Raw genomic sequence first — 23107 nt, 5'->3', positions numbered from 1 at the left:
CTCTGGGACCAGGTACTTGCCCTTGTGCTAGCCCTTGTCGTGGGGATGTGGAGGAATATCATACCTCTGCCGTGTTGTCCATGCAGGACGGTGTCACCTGCCTGAGTGCTTTGCCAGTCCCCTTGGGGCACTTCAGGGATTTTGTAAAATACTGCTCTCTGGTGAAGAAACACTCTTTTTGGGTGATACAAGTCACGTGCTCCCTCTGTAGCAAGGAAAATGTGTGGATTTTGCAGTTGTCGAGTTGGGGGATGGAAAGGATGTCTGAGATTCCCTCAGCAACCGGTATTTCCCAGTTGTGTCGTGCTGGGAGAGCTGAGGGCAACGCCAGGGCTTTGGATGCAGCGAGCAGGTCTGGCTCGGCATGGATGGAGTTGTCACACAGCTGCCTCTGTTGGTGTGCTGTTCGTGAGCTCATGTGCGTAGAAACCAGGAGTATTTCATGCATGATGGACACTTCCCGGTCTGGGACCAGAGGGAGTCCATGGGTTTCAGAGCAAATGTCTGCTGCTTTCTGGCAGCTCCTCTCTGCCCTCTTCTGTTGCTTCGGGACATCACAGGAGCTGCTGGAAGCAGCTGCTTTATAGAAGAGTGGTGGGTTTAAGTATTCCCTGACCTTTGCAAGAGCGTGTTCAAGCTGGAAGAGGGCCCAGGGTCCAAAGACTCTTTGCTCTGAGACAGTGAAGGGAGCTGAGGGTGGGGAGGAAGGCCAGGCTTCAAGAGAGAAAGACAGACTGCCCTAAAGTGGTGCTTCTGAGATTGGAAGGAGAGTGAAGGTCAGGGTTAGAAAGATTGACAGCAGACATTGTGGAGTAAGAAAATGGTGATTCAGGTGGCTTCCAAGTGTTAGAGGTGAGGACTGAGCCTACCACCTGACAGGCCAGGGGAGGGGAAGAATTGGATGACGAGACAGTTGTGCTTTGTGAGGAGAAAGGGGGAGATGGTGAACTGGGAAATTAGTCAATGAATTGGTGAGTTGTTGAATGGGATGTTTAGGAAAGACAGTGCAGCTTACTCGGGAGCCATCCTGGTTGGGTGGAAGCGTACTCTGATGAGTCTGACAAAGATGTGTAGCTGATACTCACTTGCACGCAACAGGTAATGCCAGAGTTACCCTGAGGCTTGTGGAGACTTCAAACAGTTTCCCACCCTGTCCTGGACGTCTGCTGTGTTGGGCAGACAGTCGAGGTGGGGTTCTTCTCCTGCAAAGAAGCTTTTAGATGTCTGAACAAATGCTCATCATCTTTCACTTCTATGACTTCATTAGGGATGAGGTGTCTAGATCTGGGATGGAGTATTCTCTGGAGGTGCCTGCCCTTCCTTGTTGACTGAGCAGGCTTGGCCATCTTTAAAATCAGGGGATTTTAAAGGTAGGGAAGAAGAATCCTGCCCTTTCAGGCCTTTTTGTGTCTTTGACACCTCTATATGTCAGTCAGGAGAGGCGTTTGTAGGATCAGGACGTGAGTTTCTGAGGCTGGGAGTCATCTCTTCCCTGTCTGTACAGCATGCCTGGTTCTCCTTCTCTTGGTTGGTACCCAGCAGAGATTTTTTTTAATGAAAATTGCCACTATGTGCATGGTTAAATGCATGTTTCTTTTGAGTGTTTCCTGCGACTCTTCATAACGTTGGCCATTGTCCTGTTACTTCTGTTGTGTTACCTGTTAGGCTGTGAAGCAAAGTCTCTATCCCGTAACTCTGGCCTGGGGACATGGCCTGCTCTCAGGTCAGTGGCAGTTGAACAATCTGGACAGATCAGTTTTCCCCAGGGTTAACTGGCTTTGCTGGATCCTCCTTTTCTCAAATCCTGTCTGAGCCGCTGCCCTGTGGAGCGGGAGCATTGGGGCCTCATGTCTGAACAGGACAAGTTGTCTGTGTGGTGATCACAAGAGCCTTCTTGCCCCCCCCTTTTTTTTTTTTTTGTAGTCCTACCAGTGTAAGGCCCGTGCTGTTGTGCTGGGGAACCCCTTCAACGCTTGCCAAGGGGTCATCTTTGAAACGTAGCATTGCTTCCAGCAGCTCCCAGAGAAGGGCCCCTGTGGAGGTCTTCTGTCTGGCTTGCGTTCGGCTGGGTGATGGGACTGTAGCCAAAAATGATGTCACTGCACATTAAGGGTTCTATTGTCCTCCCACTTGTTCCCTCTTAAAAAAAAAAAAAAAGGCCCTGTAAGCCAGATGCTCTGTGTGAAAAGACCCTTTCTACTAAAAAGGGATACATGGTGAGGGTGTAATGGGCATTTAGAGCTTTTTGCTGTCCTCCCACCAAAGGGAGGGTGCTGTGGTATCTCTTAAGTGACACCCTGAATGACAGAACAATTAAACAATGCTTTTTTTTTTTTTTTGTCCAAGAAAGGTGGAATGGTTCTGTATTAAGGTAATTTGTAGCTAATTTGGGTTGGCCTTTTGAAATAGGAGATTGGGCAACAAGGGTGGTCTTCTGGCAGATCCTCATGTGTGTTGACTGAAGTTCTTGGGCGGGATTTTTTTTGGAGGGGGTGGATCTCTTGGTACAACTTGAAGTAATGCTGGGGTGTACACCGCTGATTTATTTTAAGAGTTTGTTCTAGTATAATCCTCACTTGGTGTTCACTGTAGGAAGAATTTCAGCCTTTTTGATTGATGAATACTGCATGCATTTATATGGATGCCATTGTAATGAAACAGCAGTCATATGCCTCATTAAAGAAGGTGTTGCCACCTTCAACAGCATTGAGGAGGTACAGGTTTGGCTAGTTGGAAATGAAACTATGAAATGTGATGAGTCAAACATACTTAAAGGAAAGAGATTGGTTTGAAGCCAAGGCTGCAGACCACAAGTACTTTGAGGCACAAATATACACTGCCTTTGGAGCAGTGACATAGAAAAGTCATAGTGAGTCTTACCTGCCTCTTAATGCAGACCTCTCCCTACCCCATCCTAGGTTTTCTTAAAATCAGGCATATGTTGCCCTTGATTTTAAGCATTGCAAAGTAGCAGCAGGTTTTCAACTTGTAGTTTTTCTTCAGAACTTGATGCCCCAAACTCCATCATCCATCTGGTCTTCCAACCAAATATGAAGCTCACAGTGTATTTCCTAAAGCTGAAAGAAAAATCTTCCTGACGTTAGCTTTTCTATAAAGAAAACTGAGGTGACTTTTTTTCCTTTTATCCATTTCTTTTATACCTGATGGCAACACCTTCTTTTCGGCCATTTTTGTGCCTTTGGAGACTTAATTCTTTCAGTTTTGTGGTGGTTTTGGGGTTTTGTTGTTGTTTGTTTTGGGGGTTTGGTTTGTTTGTTCGTTTGGGAGGGTGGGTTGTTTTTGGGGGAGTGTTTGTTTTGTTTGTTTGGTTTTTTTACATATTGCCACTTTTTTTGCCAAACTGCTGATTTTACTTTCTTTCCAACCAACCTAACAAAAACTGACACCTGGCCCTGCACCTTTATCTTATCAGAGCTTGGGGTGGGAGGAAGCATCAGTAGGACTGGGAACCTCTATCCCCAGGTTTCCCACGTGTTGCGAGCGGAGACATTCCTGTATTTCCTTGCCTCAGAACGGGTTGGAATAACAATCAGCATTACTCTCTGTGAGCAGGAATATGTATTTTCCTTTCATTACCATTCATTTTCGTTTTGTTGATGGAGTGAACTTGCTAGGAGGATGTTCTCTTATCCGGGGCTGGGTTGTATTTCCCACCCGGCATTCCTTGGCATGGTGTGGGACCCACCGATGTGTTTTGTGTCAGTCACCCAAACTGGGCTTGGTAGGCTTGAATGCAAACTATCTTCCCCAGGCTGTGAGCAGGACGGTGCTGCGTCTGCCTGAGCGGAGCTGGAACGGACGCGGCCCTATTGCTCATCTGCCAGACAAGCCTTATCTGGAGCATCCGATCCCAAAGGCAGGAGGCGGCTGGGGAGCCCACAGGTGCATGAGTTGCCCAATTTTATCTCTCTTTCTGGCTCGCCTCCTGCTGATGCAAAACCTGTTGTGCATGTGGGAGGTGAAGAAACAAATGTGAGAGCAGCAAGATTAGCCACCTCTCAGGTGATCTGTACCAAGCTTTTTTTTCCCCTTCTTTTAAAGACAGAACAGTCTTCCCAGTGCTGCTTTCTTAGGACATGCCTTCACGGATGTGTGCAGGCAGACCTGTGCTTGCCCTGCCTGCACTCTGAGCTGCCTGGCCGTCACCCAGCACCGGTCCTGGAAGCCACGTAGCTACGTTGGCACAATGCGGTGCCCAGGCTGACAGCTCTGCCTCTTGAAGGGCTTGGAGCTGCGCTGGTGTAATTCATAAGGCTTTTGGGTTGGAGGTGATTTGCGTCCAGCCAGCTCACAGCATGGATGAAGCATGTTAAGGCCTATCTTGCATACACCCCTGTGGACAAATCTTTAGGAAAAGATTTGTATTTTCCCCTTTTATGTTTATATTTGTCCAAGTCTCTAGAGAAACCACATGCTTTTAGCCATCAGCACTTCAATAACAACCTTTGAGCTTCCGGGTAATTTTTCTTTAGTGGAGGGCTGATAAATGAGTAGTTTGTGGAATTTGGGCCTAGGGCTGCTCCTTCAGCTAGCCAACAAGGAGTCCTCTGACCACATGGCTGCATAACCCTGAATTGTGCATGCATCTGCAAGAGACCAAGCAACCTGGTGTCTGCTGGGCTTTGCGCTGATGTTCATAGAATTCCTGCTGGCAGCCAGGGTGGGGAGCGGCTGCGTCCTGGCGTTGGTGATAGCTGGGTAGCTCCTGGCTCCCGAGTGTTGGATGGCCCATGTTGCGGTCCTCCGAGGGAGTCTGTGCAGGCGGAGGAGGTTGTTTCAAGTCCTCTGGTCTGGTTTCAAGTCCTTTTGTTCAGGTCTGATGGATCCTTTACCTTGTTTGTTCCTCTGGTTTTTAATCTGCTGTCATAGCCTCAAAGGCTCCTGTTCAGATCAGTTCGGTTGAGGATTTCTATGGCCCTTTGTCCTGTAAAAAGTGAAAATAACTCGCGGATCAAGTCAGCTGCGCAGTGACTGCTGCCTTCCCCGGCCAGAGACCACAGGAATGGCCTTGCTGCTCTGAGGGAAAGCAAAGCGAGATGCAGCACAGGTCCAGTGGGTCCCGTTGTGCAAGGGCTGCGTGCAGCCCCAGGCTGGCCGACGTGTAGGATGCGTGATGATCAGTCGACAGGCAAGACACTGCTTTTGTGTTGGGGAAATGGTCCCAGGACACACTGGAATCCCTTTGCCTACGGTTCCTTGGGCAGAACATTGAAATTATTTAGCCAAGGTCAAGAAAAGCAGTATCTGACTGCATTCCCTGTAAAGAAGCTCCTTGCAGTTTAACCTGTCCCTGGTTGTGTTGTAGGTGCCAAACTCTGTATTCTGTCCAAACACAGTAATGCAAAATCAAAAGCATCCTGACAATTTTAAGTTGGGTATAACATTAAAATGAAAGGCTGTTGCCTGCTAGTACTAGAAACCAGGTAAAATTTTACCTCATTTCTGAATAGGGAAAGAAATACCCAATGGACCTGGATTATTGAGCGATGTCTTCATCTGCTGGGTACAAAAATATAATGGCTAATAAGTAGGAGGTGAATTCAATTCCCCTGTTTTCTATTGAAAAGAAGGCCCTGTGGAGCAAGGTGATCATACCAGAACAGTTCCATGTCTGTCTGTGTAGGGCCTTACCCAGAAGGATGTTCAAGAATTTGCACAATAGGGAGATCTGTTACATGGCCATTACAGTCTTATGGTTTTGCCTGTGTTTGCTGAGGACTGGCCAGAGCTTACTTACAATGTACTCATACCCATCTGAGTTGCTTGCCATTACTTGTGGCAACCCCAGACATTGTTGATGTGTACCTACATACCGTTCCTTTTCAACTTTGCTTTGCAGTGAGTCAGAAGAGGCAGTACAAGGTGACATTTCATCTAAAGCTGCTGCATATGTCGCCTTTGGACTAAATCAAAATTGCTGGTGCTTTTTGTGTGACAAAAGAGCACGGCGTCCAAGATAAACCAAGGAGAAGAAATCTGGGTATGCAAGCCTTCATTTAAAAAAGGCATCTTTCATCTCGCTGACAGTGAGGTTCCTGCAGCGCTTTGATTGCCCTTTAATTACGCCTGTTTTTCCTGGTTTGTTTGAAAGGCAGATCTTGTTAGAAGAAGGTGCTGTGTGGAAAGAACTTGGCTGTCTCTGCTGCCCTTCCTTGAGGGCACACGGCAGAGCTGCTGGATTAATTTTTTTTTTTTTCTGTGCTATTAAAATGGAAGATTGTTTCTTGTAGATTTGAATGCAGGCACAGTGTTTCTCCCAAGTTAGGTGAGGAGGGGTGTGAGTGGTTGGGCGGTTAAAGCAGAGCGGGAAGTCATGAGGTCTGGCTGCTTCCCACGCTGACTTCCAGCATGATCCCGGAGGAGGTGCTTTAATCCTTCTGCCTTTCGTTGTGTGCGGCTGGGCTGCTGCTCATCTGCCCCGAAGGCTGCAGGAAACCCCAACACGGTGTTGGGTCAAGGAGGGTCTGTAGTGTGTTGGGGTGTAGGTCACCAGATGTTGGGGATTGGCAGCTCATACCAGCTCACAGGTTTCATGCTGTTTGGTGTTTTATCTGAAAGCCTGCCATTGTGGAGCCTTTTGTCTCTGAGAATCTCAACTTTCACTAATAATAATAAAAAAAGGCATGAAAAAAATTAACAAAAAAGGAGAATAAAGCCTGGCTTTGGTTGGAGAGAAAAGCCTGGAAATATGATTCAAATATAGACTGCGGGCTTAACTGCCAAGCAAGCAAAATAACTTGAGAACAGGTTTCTAATCCTTTTAGAAATCTCAGTTTTAAAGAAAGTTTGTGTAACTTTTGAGGGCTTGACTCATGTTTTGTAAGCGCTCAGGCTTGACAATGCTCTATTTTTAAGTGCTGTCTTTATGTTGAATCTTGGGAGGTTAGATGAAAATGTTTTTTTAAAAGTAACAACAAATCTTAATATAGCTGAGAATGCGGAACTGCCCGTAGAAAAATAGGTTGGACACATGAAAAGGAATCTTGCTCAGCAGGCTGAAGACGCAGAGCAACTTCTGCGGTTACGTTTTTCTTTCTTCTGGCAATTTTGGGGTGGGGATGTAGCTGGCGCAGTCACTTGGCCTTATGTTTCTTTTCGAACACAAGTCAAATCTTTCAGAGCAAAAAGCACCTGGCTTGAAACTGTTTTAGCCCAAACTGGAAAAGCTGTTCTCTAAAATACCATTTTTGTGGAAGTTGAGGCAGCCTGAGGTTGCTCAAAAATATGAGTTACAGGATGGGTAGGGAGAAGTAGATGATCTTTTTGAACTGAAACGACTTTGTACGAACAAGAGAAGACAGGCTGGCTCTCTTGCTTCAGAGAGGTGATTAGGTTCTAGTTGTCATCTCCTGCCCAGAGTCACAAAGACTTAAATGGCATGAAAATGAAGTCAGCTGCTTCAAGCCAAAGCTAATCAAGTGAGGAGACTCTAAAGTAGGAAGATAATCTTTGTCATCTGACAGGCAATCCCAAATTCCCCTGGGATACCCATGCAGCATTGCTGCTGTAGCATGTGTCTGTTTTGCTGAGACCAACGCTTCTACCTTCAGCCCAGTGTGCTGCGTGGGCTTTGCGTGGCTGGTAAGCCATGAAAACATAGACCTGAATTTTCCGGCAAAGAAGTGACACCTCTTGCTTGGGAGCTGGTGGCCGATGCTGCACGTCGAGTCCGCTGGTGTCCAGTGGTATCAAACTCAAACAAGGGATTTCACAGGAAATTTTGAAGCTATGGTAGACCTGCTGGCATGGCTGCTCAGGCATGTTTTCTTGAAGAATGCAGTCATTTTTTCATAGAGACATGAGAATTGTGTGTGAATATTCAGTATGGGTAAACAAATTTAAAATTAAAATCTAAAATGTAAAAATATGCAAACACCAGAGCTGAGGCTGCTCTTAAAAAACAAATCCCCTGCTCAGGGAACACAATTATTCAGGCTGTGCATACATCTGATTACCTAGCTCCGAAGTGGGTGAAAGCAACTCTTCAAACTCCTTGAAGCTTTCCCCCGGGGTGTGCCAGCGCTGCAAGCAAAAAGCCCTTGTAAAGCTGAAGGTAGCAAAAAGGGGAAGGGGGTGGATGAAAGCTGCCAAATCCATCATTTTGGTTAGTCTGGGGAAGATCGAGAAGAGCTTATTTTAGAATAATTTTCTTGGATGCCATTTGGGATGTATTTAACGCTTTCAGAAAAAGTTGCCTTGGAACAAGGAGGGCTTGGGAGGCCGAGACGCGGGCTGGAAGGCGTGCGGGCGTTGAGCGCTGGCTCGCCTTCGGCGCCGCTGTCCCGCGCCTTGTCCTGGCTCGGGCACCGCAGGACAAGCAGCGCAGGTTGGGGTGGCTGGGATGGGGCTCGGCCGGCGTGCCGTGCTGCCGTGAGTTAGCTGTTGTTTGGCACGTCTCGGAGTCCCTCTGCGCAAGCGGGACTCGGCGGGGACGCTGCCGGCAGTGTGTGTGCACGAGGGAAGGGATGGGGACCGCTGGCCGAGCTGGCGTGGCCGCAGCTGCCTCCCCGCTCTGGGGCAGCTGGTGCTCGCAGCGGCTGCAAGGAGTTGCATGTGAGTCTCGACCGTTCAGACAAGTTATTATGCGAGAAGATGCTTGATCTCTACTATTCTTACCCCCACCCCCCAGCTTTTTATACTACTGTGTTATATATGGAAAAAAAAAAAAAGGCGCTTAAAAAAGCTCCCTAATCTGGTGCTAGTTACTACATTTCCATTTCTCCTCTTTTGTTAAAACTAGTAAAGGATGTTGCGGAACCTCTGCGAAGAACCCTGTGATAAACGCTTTGCAAAACCACAAATCTAACCCAAACCCATAAGCTTTTCAAAACCTACCCTGAGACTTTGCAGCGCCAGGACGGCTCCGGGAGGTGGCACCAGCTCACTGCAGAGGCTGTCCCACGGGCGCTTCGTGGTAGTAGCGCAATACAGAAGCGATCAGGTAGTGGGAGAGTACTCTGCAAAATCTCTGGCAGGGTGCTTCTGGCTCCTAAGGTTTTGATTACTTTTTAAAGCAGTGGGTTCCCAGTCTTTATTCTTGAGGCAGAGAGGAGAGGAGCCGCCGCAGGTCTTGGTAGCTTGTAAATTCCTGGTAATTAGTCGTTGCAGCTTCTTCTGAGACATGCTAGTAATGAGGATTGTGTCGGGAGAAAAGCCTGGCACACAGCAAGCCCGTGTTCTGGATACAAAGTACCCTGGTCTATCTGTTCATATCTGCACAAGGGTATTTCGTCCTTCTGTTAAGCAGCATTGGACTTGTTCCCTCTTGTTGTGGGTTGGTTTTTTTGTTTATTTTTTTTCTTTGGTTTTTTTTGTTTGTTTTTTTGCAATTATGAAAACAAAATTAGATATGTTCAAAATCACTCTTAATTAATTTTCCCCATAATTAAATTTTTTTATTAGAGTATTGAAAATATTACTCTTTCTTCTTCGACCTGAACGTTAACCAGGGTATTGCAGGTCTTACCTGGGAATATTCAAATAGCATTCATCTTTTTAAGTGTAAAGCCTAGAAACTTTCTCTGAAATAATGATGGTATTCCTGTGTTTAAAGATAACACGTTGCCTAATATTTTTCAAGGGTTTTTAATATAATTTAAAAAAAAACAACAACAACAACAAAAAACCCCAGAGTAGTTTAAAGCATAAGCTGTACTCACAGCAGCTTATGTAAAACTCATGGAAAGCTTTGTTTCAACTTGCCCAAAATAACATAGATTTTTCTGAAGCATGGTTGTGTTCTTACCAAGATGGTAAAACACTAGGCACTGAGGATTGGGTGTAGGAGGATTCCTTGTTGGCTAAAAGTTTGATGACAACATTTGACATCTCTTGGGTGGAAATATCTGGGAAAGATGGGTGGAGTCTTCATAAAATTTGGAGAGTTTGTTGACATTTATTCTGGACAAAATGGCTTTGTCCCCCCTGATGGCTTCTATGAAGAATTAAGAATGTTGTACTGCTGCTTGGGGATTTTACCTGATCTCTCAGAAAAAAGGTGGTCCTGCTTGTAGTGGCAGGGACCAGCATTTAGATGTCAGCACTCAATTGCGTAGTCCCTTGCTCAGTGGCCAGCCAGGAGTCTGTGTGTCACTACTGACAGGTGCTGCTTTCTCTTCTGCAGGTTTTCATTTCTGTGAACTGCCTCAGCACGGATTTCTCCTCTCAGAAGGGAGTTAAAGGCCTACCCCTGAATCTTCAGATCGACACCTACAGCTACAATAATAGGAGTAACAAACCTGTCCACAGAGCCTACTGCCAGATTAAAGTCTTCTGTGACAAGGTAAGGTTGGGTCAATGTTCCAGTGACCCTTTGGGGAAGGCTGTTCCACAGCTTAGCATCTTTTTTTTTTTTTTTTCCTAATTCTCCCACTTCCTGTTTTGGCTCACTGAAAACTCCCATCTGTGTTCAGCCTTTGCAAGGAAAAAAATCCAACCCCTTCTACTTGGCTCATAGGTGTTGTGATGACCTCAGATAAATTTGCTGCTTTCAAAATGCTGGAGTGCTGAGAAGTGTTCCTGAGTGTTGACTTTGGAGAAAGGTCAGTCAGTGGCAGAAGACTGGCTGTTGGTACTCCAGACACTGCAAAGTCCTGCAGAGTGTCTTCAGTAGGAGAAATCATTGCAGTTGATTGGAGCAAGTGGAGGCTTGTCTTTTTGCCCAAACTACGTCATGTTGATCCTTTTAAATTTCCCTCTGCGTTCTTACTGCATTTGTTACTAAAAACAACCAGTAACTTGCCCATCTTGTCCTACTTGTGAACAGAGAATGTTGCTGTTTTCCTTGTTCTGCTGTGAGATACAGCAGTGTAACAAAGCACATTTACAAGCTGGTTGGGTGCTGTAATTTGACTGCTCTGCCTAATGCATTTGGGACACAGAATTAACACCTTTCCCAAAGCCACTGTTCACCAGAAGCTGTGAAAGAAATGTAACAGGAGCTGAGCTGAAAGCAGTTGTAAAAGCTTAACTGAGTTTGCAAAGAAAGGACATTTCTCAATCTTTGTAACCTGTTCCTGCCTGAACAGTCTTTTGGAGGACCAGAGGAAATAACGTGAAATGTTGCTATTTCCAGAGTGACCAAGATCTTTCTAGGCTGGGATGGATGCCGCCTGGACTTCCCCAGTCCTTTTGATTGCTGTGAACCACACAGACTTCCTACTTGATGAGGGAGTCTCATTCTTTGCATCCAGACTCCGTCTTCATAGCACAGACTCTTCGCGAGTGATATCTCAGATACCTCTCTGTGCAGCTGCAGGTCTGAGACGGGCTCGTGACCCGCCGCTCTCGAGCCCTGCGTTAGCTTTGCACCGGCTACATACTGTGTGGTCTTGCCTTGTCATCCCCCGGGACACTGCCGCAAAGATAAATCTCCTGTGCCATTGCTCTGCCTCCACTTACCTCCTGAAATATATGGAGCCCTCTACAGCCTGCCTCTGCTGTAGCACCCCATTGACCCATCCTGCCGCGTTTTATCGTCCATCTATATGCTTTTAAATCAGCCCCTCTGCTTTCCTGCATGGTTGGGAGAAGCTGACTGTAGCTGCCTGCCAGCATAAAGCTACTTAGTCATCTTCCTTCAAGTGCCTTCTGAGATGGCTCCTGTTGTGATGATTTCTGGAAAGAATTTACCAGGGAGTTAACGAATGCTCTCCAGACCTATCTTAAAGGCTTGGCCGTAAGCCTAAGAGGCTTTAGTCTTGTGGGATTTCTTTAGGCTTTTTTTTTTCCTTTTCTTTTCTTTCTTTTCTTTTTCCCCCTCTAAAGTAAGACTAAGGCAAGTATGTCATCTAAGCTCTTTCATTATCTGGGAGTCTTGTGTGCTAGAAGCCTGTACTCTCTCTGATACCAGTGAGTATAGACTTGCTGCAGGGAAGCCCCCCCACCCCTTCTTTTACTCATAAGTTGCCCAGTCGATTACTGACACTGCTAAAACTACTGACAGGCTTGTGCCACTGTGAAGAAGACAAATTGGTTAATAAAAGGACAGGCGTGTAGTCAGCACATAGCACATAGCTTAAAGGAAACCATTTGAGTCTCTACCATAAATTTCAGCAAATCTGTTAGTACTGTAATGCCAGTGTATCTTTTCCTTTGGGATTTTGACTGTTCCTAGATACTTTGCGAATTGGACCTGAATTAAAAGGAAGGGGAAGGAAGAGGAGAAGATTACTTTTCTGTATTTAATCTGACTGTTGTTCATTCTGTGAACGTGCAGCCAGTGTGAGGTCAGTGCCTGGTGATTCTGCAATTTGCATTTATAAGAAACGGTGTTGAAGTTTACTGCCTCTCAGATCCAGGCCAGGTCCAGCAATGAGAGCTGCGGGCGGAGGCCAACAAGCTGAATAATGTTTGTCACCACACTGAATCAAACGGTGTACTTAAACACTTGTTTGAGGTGCTGGACAAGTGCTCCTGTCAGCAGACCTGTGTCCTTACAGCTGCAGGTACTGACTCGCAGACCCCAACGCTGGCCACCTTCTCCAGGCTCCTGTAAGAGCATTGGCATTTCAGAAGGAGCACACATTTTCTGCCCTGCTTTGAATCTAAAGTAGTCAATCAGCTGGTCTTGAAGGTTGACAGGACCATCATTACTATAGTATCCACACATATTGCAGTCCTTAATGTGTTTGTCCTCGTGTGGCCACTCTTACTTGTAGAAGTGCTGCTATCCATGTGTTCTTCCTGGAGGGCCAAGACTGTCATGTGAAGGTCTGTTGGGAAAAACAGCATGAAATGATGATGCTGTGGCCACCTAACAGGGACAGCTCTGTGCAGGTCCCTTGTATTCCTCTGTTAAAGCTGTGCCTGCATTGCATGCCTGAACTGCCTTTGAACCCAGATGCCAGCATGGCAGTCCCCTGCTGTCTCTTTTTGTGTGTACAAATTGATAGATATCCTACGGAAGGTCAAACAATTTAGTTAATGTTGTGTGGTGGCCTTTGCATGGGAAAGGAGTGAAGGAGGAGTGTTCCCATGTGTCGTGGTTTAGCCCCAGCCGGCAACTAAGCTCCACATGGCCGCTTGCTCACCCCCCCTCCCCCAGTGGGATGGAGGGAGACAATTGGGGAAAAAAACTCGTGGGTTGAGATAAAAACAGTTTAATAGGACAGCAAGAGAGAAGGAAACAACAATGATAACAATAATACCGACAAAGGAATGTACAAGAACAAGTGATGCCCAATACAGCAATTGCTCACCACCCGGTGATCAATAGTCTGTCCCTGAGCAGCGATTCCCACCCTCCAGCCAACTCCAGTTTATGTACTGGGCATGACATCATATGGTAGGGAATATCCCTTTGGCCAGCCTGGGTCAGCTGTCCTGGCCGTGTCCCCTCCCAGCTCCTCGTGCACCCCCAGCCTTCTCGGTGGCAGCCCAGCACGAGAAGCTGGACTGTCCTTGACTACTTAGCAACAACTCAAAACATCAGCACGTTATCAACATTTTCTCATCCCAAATCCAAAACACAGCCTCATGCTAGCTTCTGTGAAGAAAACCAGCTCTATCCTGGCTGAAACCAGGACACCACGCTTGGGGTGGAAGGGAAAGCTGCTGATACTTGTTTCTATTTTTTGGCTGCTGCCTCTGAAACCAAGTTTATTCACGCGTTTCTACTGTCCCCTTCACACTCTCTCTGTGGAAAGGGGGTCTGCAGGTGTCCGGGACATTTGGTTTTCATCTAATACTACGTGGTTTCAAAACTTGACCAAAGCAGTATGGGTGTAATGGCATCATCCTGTGGCATGTTATGACACAAGCTTTGTTCAGGCTTGTCCCAGCAATATTTGGGCTGTGCGGCCTTGGGGGTGACCTGTCCCAGAGTACAAAGGCCGCCTTTGCTGTAAGTGGTGCCTCAGCTAAGCATCCACATGGGGAAGATTAAATACAAGATTTCACAGGCTATGGCTAGTGTTGTCATCTGGGACCTGCTGTTAGTCTTGTAGTGATGGGCAGTGCTGTGTGAAGGTTTTTAAGGGATGGTAGGAGCAAGAGAGATCCTGTTGGAAGGAGACAGATGGTGTGAGTCAGCATTGGTGTGGATGGGCAGCAACACTGAGACTGTTCCTTCTGTTGCATGATTGCTGAATGGTTTGGGTGGGAAGGGACCTTTAAAGGTCATCTCGTCCAGCCCCCCCTGCAATGAGCAGGGACATCTTCAACTAGATCAGGTTGCTCAGAGCCCCATCCAACCTGATCCAAATGTCTCCAGGGATGGGGCATCTACCACCTCTCTGGGCAACCTCTGCCAGTGTCTCACTACCCTCACTGTGAAAAATTTCTTCCTTAGGTTTTGTCAAAACCTGACCTCTTTTAGTTTAAGACCATTACCCTTGTTCTGATGCTACAGGCCCTGCTAAAAAGTCTGTCCCCATCTTTCTTAGAAGCCCCCTTGAAGTACTGGAAGGCTGCAATAAGGTCTCCCCGGAGCCTTCTCTTCTCCAGGCTGAACAACCCCAACTCTCTCAGCCTGTCCTCATAGCAGAGATGTTCCATCCCTCTGAGCATTGTTGTGGCCTCCTCTGGACCCGCTCCAACAGGTCTATGTCTTTCCTGTGCTGAGGGCTCCAGAGCTGGACACAGGGCTCCAGGTGGGGTCTCACCAGAGCAGAATAGAGGGGCAGAATCCCCTCCCTCAACCTGCTGCCCATGCTGCTTTGGATGCAGCCCAGGACACGCGGCTTTCTGGGCTGCAAGTGCACACTGTTGGTTTGTGTCCAATTTTTTTGTCTACCAGTACCCCCTGGCAGCTCGGCTGCTGGGGCCACAGGGCAGAGGAGGAGCTCGAATGGCTCATGGGCTGTGTGCCAGAGCTGTACCCAGCACAAGAGGGTGTGCAGAGGGGCGACGAGGAGCAGCCCTCCATCTTCGGAGCACATCCGACTGACACAGCCTGTGTGTGGAAGCGGGGAGTCCTGCGGTGTCATGAAGGGCCCACATCCCAGTGTATCGTGACTGGACATCGCATCCACTCCCTGTATCTCTGTTGGTTATCAAGTACGTCATGTTTCTGTGTGGGAGGGACGGATGGCAGCTCTCCCCAAAACGCTGCTTCCCTTTCTCAGCCCAAGAGTCTGTTATACACCTGGAGACTTTGAGGGAAAGAACCTAGTCTAAACCTCCCCTGGCACAACTTGAGGCCATTTCCTCTCGTCCTGTCGCTGGTTACTTGGGAGAAGAGACCCAACACCCACCTCGCCACAACCCCCTTTCAGGTAGTTGTAGAGAGTGATAAGGTCTCCCCTCAGCCTCCTCTTCTCCAGATGTGTTTCCCTGGGCCCCTGTAGCCTGGAACAGGTTGACTTTCAAGCTGAACTCTGGCAATAGGTATGGGAGGGCAGAGGTTTTCTCAAAATGTGCGTTCTTGATGGATTAGCACGTTCACCATGAGGAAGCAGGTGCTGTTCTCTGCAGCACAGTGTTTGAGTAGCAGAACTTTATTATTTCTATGTGAGAGGTAGAACATAGGGCTGGAGCCAAATCTGATCTTTCTGCTGTCAAGCTGAGATGTTGTGATTGTTCCGGTAAGGAAAGTCAGAGGGGTGCGAGCCTAGCTATGCTCAGGTTTAGGTGGTGTCTTCACTATAGTGGGCTGTATCAGCTTTATGGGGTCAAGCAAAGCTGGCAATGCCTGTGTCCTCATTAGCAATTTTTTTCTCTTTTTCACAGTGGCTGCCTGAAGCTGCTTGTGTCCCTGCTGTTAGGTGGGAGAAAACGTGACCTGTGTTAAGGCACATGAAGTATCTAGGCTAATTTTCCTTTTTATTGCTAGGGCAGACATGCCCACTGCTACATAGCAGGCATAGGCATTCTGTCACGTATAAGGTATTGATTTACCAAGATGTTAAGAGGGCTGTTGCCCTTCTCCCATGCTGTGCACCGTTAGGCACCGTTTCCCACCCTGTTGCCACATGCTTTTTGGCATCTTGTTTGCCATAGCTAATCTAGTCTTCCCCCAGCACTGTGCAAGGATGTGGGTGCGTTTTGGCCGCTTTGCAGGGGTGGGAATGAGAAATAAGGGCTTCCTGCGGCCAGATAACTGTTACTTTCACGCTGCTTTGTGGGAGGGTGTTGGGAGACAGGTAGAACTTGTGTATACCAGTTTGGGCAGTGATCTGGTGGTAGCGCCAGGATTGAGTGTTGGGGATCCACTATGGGCTTGTCACCTCATGCAACCAGCAATGACATCCTTGCCTTAATCCACAGTCACGTGGGAGGTCTGGGCAGAGCTGGAGAATGAACATGATTCCAGTACAAACCTTCCTTCCTCCTTCTTTTTCTCAGTCACAGCTGCCTGCACCTTGCAGAAAATATGGTGCTCTCCCCACTGCTGCTTGGTTTGGAGGGCCAGGAACCGTGTAGGCATGAACCCAGTTAGGTATTTGTGGATTCTACCATAGCCTGGCCCTGATAAAAAGAGAAGAAGTAATGCCTACCTTAAAATGATGTGTGTCTTTAGCTTGAGCTCAGCGGAGGCTGCTGTTACTGCTGCTGGCTCCATGCACAACGCGCGAGGAAGTGTCTTGCACTTGGTGATCCAAGTGTGATGTGACTTTTATAGATCAGGATTTAATGATGAACTAGTGAACTCTTAAATGGAGGGAACTTAAAAATTTTTATTGTTTTAAACACTTCAGATGCTGTTATCTCACTTTATACAATTGTTATGGCTGTGGGTATCTTTTGTCATCGTATGCCCGTGTGACCTGAAAGAAAAGCAAGTGGTTGCATCTTGGATATTGATGTTGGATTTCATTAGATGACAGGACTCAAAAGTAAACAGATCTCAAAGTTGGCACACTCTGGCAAACCTGCAGCTCGGGTACTATGGAGCTGACCTCCACAAACACAGCTCTGGAGGAATCGGTGTTCTTGCCTCTGCAGCTGAAACCCTGCCAAAAAATAAAAAGACCTTCTATCTCTCCCCCTTCCCTTATTCTCTTATCTGGCAGGGAGCAGAGAGGAAGATCAGGGATGAAGAGCGAAAGCAAAGCAAAAGAAAAGGCAAGTGCACTGACCCCAGCTCTCAGTTGAATGCCTGTAAGTAGAAATTATTTTCCATTGGTGTTTTAAATATTAGATCTCATTTTGGTTATAAATAACTTGTGCAGTAGAAGTCTCCTAAGTCAGTTTTTATCCTCTGTTGGAATAGTGTTTGTTTAAAGCAGTTGCATATGGAGCCATTAATTGTGTTTTGCAACATACTGAGTCACTTAGGACTTCACTTCTACATAGTTCTTCCTGTCCAAGGCAGGGTCCTGCTATGTATTCAGTCAGGTCTGAGTTTTAGCAGTTGAAGTGGCTGTGTGAGGGTGGGACTTTTGGGCGCTGCTGGCTCTGCTTGCAGCTCCAGGTGGCAGCAAGAACTGGAGCTGCTCCAAATGTTTCCAGTTTGATCCTAAACTTAGGCTTTAACTTATGTTAAAAATGTGTTTACAACTCTGCCACAAGGCAGTGACAGCCTTGGGACTAAGCCTCCAGCCTCCCAGCCCCACGCTCACTCTTCAAATGGTCCTTAGTAAATAATTTCAATAGAAGTTGTTTCTGGACGCGTGAAGGTCTCAGCACTTGTAGTATGTAAAAACTGTGGAGCTTCTTCCCGCTGAGCATCTTTCCTTTAACTGCTGCAGATGACTGCAGCAGATGCTGTGTTTGGATGACTAGTTATTCACCAGCTTAGAGGAAAACGTATCTCCCTGTTCTTCCTTTGCACGGGGCAGATGCGTGCTCTCCCTTGCTCTGCTCAGTGTGCTTGTCAGAGCCGTGCTATTAACAGTCCAACTGGTTCAACAAGCATGCACCTCACAGCCTGTTGGGCAGGATTTTCCTGACGCAGCAGGTACAGGCTGCTGGAGCAGCTTCAGAAGAAGATAATGCTCTAAGGGAACCCATTTGCTCAAGGGCAGTTGCAGAAAGGGCTGGGTTTTTGGGTTTTTTCCCAAAGTACATTGTGGAAAAGTAGGTTTAGCATACTGTTAGCATTTCACAAATGTAGTAGCCCCAACAGCTCCCAAAAGATTACTGCATGCAGCTCTTTGCATAAAGGCTGGAAAGCGCAAACAGTTTCAATAGAGCTTTCCAGTATCTTATGATTTTACAAAAGCTGCTTTCCAGTGTGAATTTCCTAGGCTTGGGCTTAGCCTGATGTGACCTTTATTTTCCTGGAAAGTGCAATCCATTGCTGTTTAGTTCTTGCGTGGGAAGTTTTGGGTTGCTATAAGCGATAAGCTGCTATGCCCACCTTCAGGATGACAAATGCCATGTGCGGAGGGACTCATCAACAGCAGAAATAGTTTGTGACATCTGGACAAAATTGTTTTCTACAGGGATTGAACAATCTTCCAAAAAAATCAGTTTTGCAAGGAAAAAAAAAAAGTATATTTTCCACTGGGGACATGAAAGTGAAGTGTTCTGCTTGCAGTTGATTTGACCCCAAAATTGAAATGTTTCAGCTGGTAAAATGAGTGGAAGTCTTCCGCCAGGGTCAGTTTTACATGAACATGTCTGAAGTGCAGTCTAAGGCACCTCCTGCCTCACAAGTCTGTGTGGGTGAAGCCTGTCCACTTGGTGGCTTGTAGCACGTCAGCTGGTGCGTCGTGAGAGCTGAAGTGCTCTGTGGAAGACAGTGCTGGTCAGGGTGGGGGATGAACTGGGGTCTGGCAGCTTGAGGTGACCAGGATGAACAATGAGATGAACAAAAATACAAAATTTGACAGTGTGGAATTGAAATGTAACTCTAAACGTAGCATCTTGCAAGAAGCAGTATTTGTACCACCTCTGTAGTGTGGTAGTACTTTTGTGGTGTTGTCTCTTTGAGAGGTTCCCAACTGGAACCACATGGGTTGCAGGTTGTCTGTGATCTTTCTGCCTTCCTGGTATGGGAAATCCAGCAATCTTTTGAAGGAACAGATAGGGAGAAGAGGGGGCTTAGACTAGCTTTTGCCCTCTGTTTGGATGGTTTGCTTGGTACATGGAAGACCTGTGTTCCCCTGTTGGGGTGAGTGGCCAGACTGTTCTCTAGCCCAGTTTAATATCTGAACAAAGTCAAGCAGCTCACTTGGAGAGATGGAGCAAACTCCTACTCCTCTCTGAAACGAGCTGTTTCCTCAGGGTCCAGGCCCTCATCTGAGAGGTAGACAACCCAGCTTCAAACTCCTCTACCACAGGAGCTTCTCCCTTTGACCCCGACTGCAGAGTACCCTTGTTCAGCAGCATATATGCCTCTTAAATGATGTAGGGAAGCCACAGCCTCATCAGTGTCTTCACAATCCTCTATTTCAATTTTTGGTCTCTCTCCAGTTTCTGATGTCAAAGTGCCAATGCTTCCCTCACACAAACGTACAGACATCACCATCTTCAAGCCCTTCATGGATCTAGACACTCAGCCAGTCCTTTTCATTCCCGACGTTCACTTTGCCAATCTTCAGCGTGGTGCTCATGTAAGTAAAGCTCATGGGTGTGGTGATGAGGAGGGCTATGGGTTGTATTTGCAAAAAGCCTGGGATGCTGTGTGTAGGTATGCATACGTATAAAATGCCAGACTATCTGCACTGACGCTGTAAACAAATACAAGCTGAGTCTCATGAGAGCAAGAGACGTTGCTCCTAGTCGCGTTGTCTGGAGTTAACTGGGGATGTTTTATGAATAAGTTATTTACTTATGAACCTGAAATGATGTTTCCAAAGCATCTCCAGCTGAGAGCTCATTGAATGACCTGCAGGCTGGTTTTCTCTTGTAAAATCCATTGGGTTCCTGGTGCGCTGCTGTAGACCTGAGGCTCCTCCAGCCTGCTGCTGCACAGTGAAAAGCCGTTCTGTGGAACTGGCAAGTGTGTTGGCTCTGTGATCCGCTGCCAGAGTGCCCTGCCTCAGCATTCCTGGAAAGTCCCAGCTGACGGGAAACTGGAAGGGAAAAATTAGAGTGCAGTCAAGTTTGAAAATCTTGAACTCTCCTGTGCTGGGGATTCTGGTATGCATTAACAGAATTTAAACCTTAAAAAGTAATAAGACCATTGCCTAAACTCCTAACAAGGATGGAGAATAAACTAGTATCCATAAGGCTGACTTATCTGCATGTTTTCCTATGAAGGCTGTAGTGCTGAGCTTTGTCAGAAGACTCTACACCAGTCCAGATAGAAAGCTGGTTAGCTCTTGTGTGTTTCTGTCTGTCGTTTGAGATCCTTTAATTTCTCTTTATGAAAAGAGGTAAAGATGATGCTTACTGGCTTTTGGAAGATTGAGCCAAAGTGTCGTTTGATACAGGGTGGAAAGATAGTAAGAGGAAATTAATTCTAGTTCTGGATAAAATTTGCACAACCCTAAGCACAAGTATCATTTGTGTATTAAAATGAAGGCCAATGTTTATTGCTTGGACCGAAGTGTCTTACTTGTAGTAGTGTAGTCGTGGCTGGCTCCCCACTTGACAGTCTTGTTTCCCCCTGTGCCCTAATGTGCTCACGAGTGAGCTGGGTGGGTGAGCCATCTGCCTGTCCCTTGCAGCTCCTGCCATGGGCTCAGGGGTTCCTTCTGCTCTAACTTGACGCTCTTGGACCTCTGCTCCTGCCGGATGCAGCAGGATTGTTGTTCCATGCCAGTGATTCTTTTAACGCAAACAAAGCTATTGCTAAGTCGCTATTAACAGAGAGCACTTAGAGGCTGGCGAGAGCATTGCTGACAAAACCATGTTACACCAGCGAATGGGTCTGTCCTTATGCAACTTGGTTTGTAGTGTTCAGAGCCCTTTGTAGTGTTTTCCGAGGACTGAGTACCACATAAGGTTCTCACTAGCTAGCTAATTCAGCTCGTGTTTTTCTGTGTATGTCAAGAACATTTCCCCTTTGTTTTAAAAGGTCCTTCCTGTTGCTTCAGAAGAACTGGAGGGTGAAAGGTAAGAGCTGTGCTACTTCAGGCTACTGAAGTCTTGCCCTCGGACAGAGGGGTAAGTCCCTGTAATTGTACTGCTGCTAACTTTTTTACCTGTCAATGGCAGCTCCAACCTGAAGAGAGGAGCCTATATTGGTGAAGAGGACTTTATCGCTACTCCGAATAAGATGGCCAGAATAGAAGAGCCAAAAAGAGGTATTATTTTCTTTCAGAGACTGAATTATTGGAGCATTTGTCTGTCATGATAGAGATGCATCTGAGGTTAAAGATTTGTTTTAATTTATCTTGGAGTATACTTCAGCCTGATTTTTCTAGCTTTGAATAGTTATAGAAAGAGTTTGTATATCAGGATGTAGTTCAGCTCCACAAACCTTTTACAGTGTCAGAATTTCTGGGTTTTTCTGCCAACTCAGACACTAATTGTCTTTGAATCTGTAAGGAGAGAGACTTAGAGGAAGTGAGCAATTTACCAATCTCCTTGGTGGACTCGGGGAGAGAATTCGTCATGTAAGGCACTACAAAATACTCTGGAAGTCTCTCGGACTTTAAGCAATGAATGCCAAGAACTGGTTCTAGGTATAAAACTGTTGCATCTTTCATGGTGCTGGAAAACGGGCTGTTTGCCACTGAGAGCCAAACTGAGAGAACATTCTGCTTATTTTTACCCTGTTGTCAACCTTTGCAATTTGATGTGGGATCAGATGTTGCTGTGCTGTTGTGGAAGGAGATGAGAGGTCCCTGTGAAAATGGTGTAGAGGATTACCTGCCTGATGATAGTAGTGTGTGGAAGGACCATGACAAAGCTTAAAGGATTAAAAGAGGAGGATTAAACTTGTGATGTGGCAAAGGTTAAGTCTAGCAAGTCTCCTTAATGGGGCTGCACTTCTGTAGTCTGGATAAACTAGTAAGGAAGGATGAATTTTATAAAAGGAAATGAGACTTCTTGTTTTTTATTATTGCTGTATGCCATGAAATAAGACCCATGGGATTCTCTGTCCCTTGGCCGGTGTATCATCTGACCCGTGCTGTAACTGAGAGTGTGTGTGCTGTCTTCATTTTTAAAATCTACAATCCTCCCTTTTTAAACCTGCCTTTAACAGAGGAAATTCATCAAGGTGCTGTGCTGTCCTGAGTTTGCCTTGTTCAATTAGATATGCCAGTCATTGTTCTATGTTGCAGGTGTGTCAAAGCTGTGGCTGATGAACCCTTGTAAACAACCCAGGCTGCAATACCTAGTCATTAGAAGATGGATTAAAGACAGCAGAGCTGTAGGAGTCCAAGCTTTTTTGCTCTCATGGCTTATTCCTCAGCCTTAATGCAATTTTTAATGAGGCTGATGTTACGTATGATGACTCTCTGCTAGCTTGAGAACGCTAGAGATGTTTACCTAATTGGGTTTCTCATTCTTTCGTTCCCCTCCTAGCAGGAGACTGTGTGTCAGCTGGGGTGGTATGAGTATTACTGAAACACGGCAAGGGGTAGGAAGAGAGATGAGACAGCGTAGGAGGAGCAGAGGACTGTACAAAAAAAGTGTTTAAAAATGAGGAGGTGGCTAGGATGGCTTCACCTGCTGTGGTAGCATCTGTCAAATCATTTTATTGTGCAAAGTCTTACGGCAGATGACCTGTGAGATACGGATACCCAAGAGTCTCCAAGGGGGGGGCGGGGTGTGTATTTTGAGCTAACCTAGCTATGCATGTTTTTGATGTGGTCTTCAATGTATATTGAATGTATGTATATCTTTGTGAGATACTCAACATGTGTTACTCTGTACTTAGCTACTATTGTATACAGATGGTTTCTGAAGAGCAACTATGCAGTAAATTCCTCTCTCTGATTTGCTTTTCAGTGTTGCTTTATGTCCGAAAAGAGTCAGAGGAAGTCTTTGATGCACTAATGTTAAAGACACCATCTCTGAAAGGTCTAATGGAAGCAGTAAGTAATAAGGTTGTTTTACAGTCCTTGCCTCCAGTTTGAGAAAAAGCAAGTGTAGTCCCTGGCTATCCAGTCGTTGTACACTGGACAGTCACAGAACTTAGACTCTCAATCATGGCTTGTGTCCACATATTTCTGCTCTTCTGGGTAAGAAGCATAAGGCTGATTTCCTTTCAATACCATGGGAATTAATGTAAATAATGCTTTAATTCATTATTAAGGGACTTCAAGGAAGCTTGCCTTTTAAGATACCTTACCCCACATATGTG

General features: G+C 46.3%; 1 protein-coding gene across 1 annotated transcript in view; it reads left to right on the top strand.

Moving 5' to 3' along the window:
* Nucleotides 1-23107, top strand: part of GRHL1 (grainyhead like transcription factor 1) — a gene marked incomplete at its 5' end in the record, with an annotated part of 41557 nt that overhangs the window by 15248 nt on the left and 3202 nt on the right. The window contains 6 exons of the mRNA XM_081998032.1: nucleotides 10145-10303; nucleotides 16974-17025; nucleotides 19321-19460; nucleotides 20870-20907; nucleotides 21010-21098; nucleotides 22753-22838. Coding sequence (XP_081854158.1) covers nucleotides 10145-10303; nucleotides 16974-17025; nucleotides 19321-19460; nucleotides 20870-20907; nucleotides 21010-21098; nucleotides 22753-22838 — 564 coding nt within the window. The remainder of the gene's footprint in view (nucleotides 1-10144; nucleotides 10304-16973; nucleotides 17026-19320; nucleotides 19461-20869; nucleotides 20908-21009; nucleotides 21099-22752; nucleotides 22839-23107) is intronic.

Source organism: Phaethon aethereus (assembly GCF_964289735.1).
Source record: "Phaethon aethereus genome assembly, chromosome: 3".
In the NCBI taxonomy this organism is placed as follows: Eukaryota; Metazoa; Chordata; class Aves; order Phaethontiformes; family Phaethontidae; genus Phaethon; species Phaethon aethereus.
Note: the sequence above shows the minus strand (reverse complement) of the source record. Positions and strands in the feature narration are given on the sequence as shown.